This window comes from Penaeus monodon, chromosome 16 (assembly GCF_015228065.2).
Source record: "Penaeus monodon isolate SGIC_2016 chromosome 16, NSTDA_Pmon_1, whole genome shotgun sequence".
NCBI lineage: Eukaryota > Metazoa > Arthropoda > Malacostraca > Decapoda > Penaeidae > Penaeus > Penaeus monodon.
Window position 1 is genome coordinate 33,535,688 of NC_051401.1, and position 3,204 is coordinate 33,538,891.

At 30.2% G+C, this 3,204-nt stretch overlaps 1 protein-coding gene across 1 annotated transcript in view; it reads left to right on the forward strand.

The window, feature by feature from the left end:
* Positions 1 to 1,551: 1,551 nt before the first annotated feature.
* The window catches only part of LOC119582716 (mitochondrial import receptor subunit TOM70-like), a gene marked incomplete at its 5' end in the record, with an annotated part of 86,824 nt that continues 85,171 nt past the window's right edge, over positions 1,552 to 3,204 (forward strand). The window contains 1 exon segment of the mRNA XM_037931145.1: positions 1,552 to 1,686. Within this exon segment, the coding sequence (XP_037787073.1) occupies positions 1,552 to 1,686 (135 nt within the window).

The window sequence follows — 3,204 nt, forward strand, 5'->3', positions numbered from 1 at the left end:
TATATTTATATAATATATAAATATATATGTATTTATAAAATATATAAAATATGAAGTTTATAATATAGAAGATAGGATAAAATATGTAAAAAATAAAAAATTATATAGGGTATATATGTGGCATATTGTAAATATATGATTATTTAGTATATTAATATATTTTTTTTTTTATGTAATATATGAAGAAACATGGTATATTGTTTTTATCTGTCTATATTAAATATATGTTATATGTATATATTAGGAGGGGGTTTTAATTTTATTCTCAAAAACTTCCCCACTCTATTTTTTTCAAGCATTTTACCCTTTTCCTTGTTTTTGGAATGTTTGATTCAATTTTTTCATTGTTTTTAACAAAATGGCACAGATGGTAAGAAAACATTCAAACTCTGTAATATAAAATCTTTATTTTTTTTACCCAGATGGCTGACAAGGTTTAGTCCCCAAGGAGTCATTTACTAGTCCTCCTATCTGCCCTGTTTCCCTTTTTTCCTGATTAAAAAAAAGGTTTTTTGTATTATTTCATTGTCTTTAATATTACTCAGATTTTTTAACTTTTAATAATCATTTGTATCAATAAGAATTATAACAGTATCAGATCAATGGGATTAAAAAAAAAAAGTCAAGGAATAGGGAAACAGGATCAGTCACTAGGGCATACTACTAGACTCCCTTTCGACGAGCAAGGGGGCCATCTGTATGTAACAAAATTCACAAAAAAAAAAAAAAATAGGAAAATTTCATAAACCATGTGATTTGGGGTTTAAAGTTTTTTAGTATTTTGATAACTATTTTTTCATATAATATCAGTAAAAAAATAACAAATAATATTTAAAAGAAAGAAAAACACATTTTCGCAAATTTAAAGGGAAAGGGGAATTTAGGGGGTGGTCATAGGGGCTCCTAAAGATCCTGTTGCTGACACATATGGGGCCATCTGTGTAAAAAAACCACAAAAAAAATGTAGGGGGCAGAACAAAAGGGCGTGTCATTGGTTTTAAAAATTATCATTTCTCTTATTATCATTTCTTTATTTTTCCATAACCGTGGGAAGGCTAAAAAGAAATTAAAAAAAGTTTGGACCAAACAGAACAAGGCAATAGAGAAACCCAAAAACCCGCAAAAATTTGGGGGTACAAAAAATGCATCACTGAAAAAAAGATACTCCCTTTCCCCTTTTCATGTTAGCGTACTTTTTCCGAAAATAATGTTGCCAAAACCGAAATTAAAAAAAAACAATGGCCAAAAACATATAAAACTTGGCAGAAATATGAAAGTAATTTAAGGATCTGTAAATTTTTTTACACATTTAAGTCATGGCACCCCTTTTTTGGTAACCACCCTTTTGCCTAGATAGGATCAAAAACTATAATACTCAATTTATTACTCCTTCATTTCCTCTTGCAGTCATTTTTTAGTTTATTTTATAATCGTAAGTTTCGATTTAAAAAAAACTTTAAAAATATGGCCTTTTTTTTAATAAACAGTAATACTTGACTACTTTCAGGCGCATGCATGCAAAGGGTCTATGGAAAAAAAAAGGGGGCCAAAAATGCCATCAAAGCACTTCATCAAAACCTTCTTTGAATCCTTTGCTGAGGACCCCATTTTTAATTCTGTAGACAAAGAGAAAGAAGGGGATGTGGATGAGACAGAACACCCTCCAGAGAAAAATGTTACTAACAAGTAATTACTTTAAACTATTATTACTTATAAATGTCTTGGTGTAGCCTTTTTACCTTTTTTCTTTCATATCTGATAGTAATATTAAGTACTTAACATATACATATACATGTATATATATGCATATATATATATACATTAGGGAATTTATATGCATATGAATAATACATAATTTACATATATTGTAAATTTTAATATGTATAATATATATATATATATATATATATATATATATATATATATATGTGCGTATATATATCTGCATGTTTATATATGCATATATATACCTATATGTATATATACATGCATATAGATGTATACATGCATACATATAGATGTATACATACATACATATAGATTATACATATATATATATATATATAATAATATTAATAGTATATATATATATAATATATATTATATATATATATTATAATTTTATAATATATGCACACCATATTTATATACCATATCTATATGGTACAAAAACCCATATAGGAAAAACTAGACCTGAAGATGATATCCAAGTGGATTTCTTAACTGTAGTTAAATTTTCAAGAAATCTAGTTTGCATTTTTTTTATCATATATATATATATATATATATATATATATATATATATATATATGTGTGATAAAAAAAAAAATGCAAAGCTCTCTATGACTTTTTTGTCACCGCAAGCATGGATTGGCTGAATAGGTTCCCCTAACAGGCCCCCAAAGTCCTAGGTCCAGGAGACCTCTTTTCCTGAGGGCTTTGCCTCATTGTTAAATGCATCAAGAAAAAAACACCAGTGACTCCAGGGACTCAGATAGGATAGCAACATCATCGGCAAAGTCAAGGTCTGAGACGTTGAATTGCCAAATGCCCACATTTACTTTGGATAGTAGCTTGCCCCTTGCCATCCATGAGGGGTTTAATTTTTGTTGCAAGACACAGCCGCCTCATCCTGAATTAACAGGAAGAAGTTGACAGGGCCCCACCCCCACTTCACGCACTTTCAAATGGGTATAGGTTGCTATCAGGCTAATAATCTGTGTCGGAATTCCACAAAGCCTCAGAATCTCCTATAGTGATTCTTGATGCACTGAGTCAAATGCCTTCTTTAGGTTGATGTAGGCTGCAAGTAACTCACGACCAAACTCACAATGGTGTGCCCAGCCTTTAGCAGTTCAGCAGGGATTTCCCACACTTCAGCTTGGAAATTGCCATCCTAACCTCAGTTAGGGTAGGAGGTTTCTCACTGATGGGGTGGGTCCAACACAGGTGTTGTGATACCAATTACATCTATGCTAACTGTTGGAGGGTCTGTCTGGTACAGCTGCTCAAAATACTCAGCCCAACGTTCACAAACCCCAAAATGATCTTAGATGATTCTTTGGGGGGGGTTTTGGTTTTGGCAGGGGCCCCCGAGGGGTTTTTTTCCAAAAAAAAAAAAAAAAAAAAAAAAAAAAAAAAAAAAAAAAAAAAAAAAAAAAAAAAAAATTTTTTTTTTTTTTTTTTTTTTTTTTTTTTTTTTTT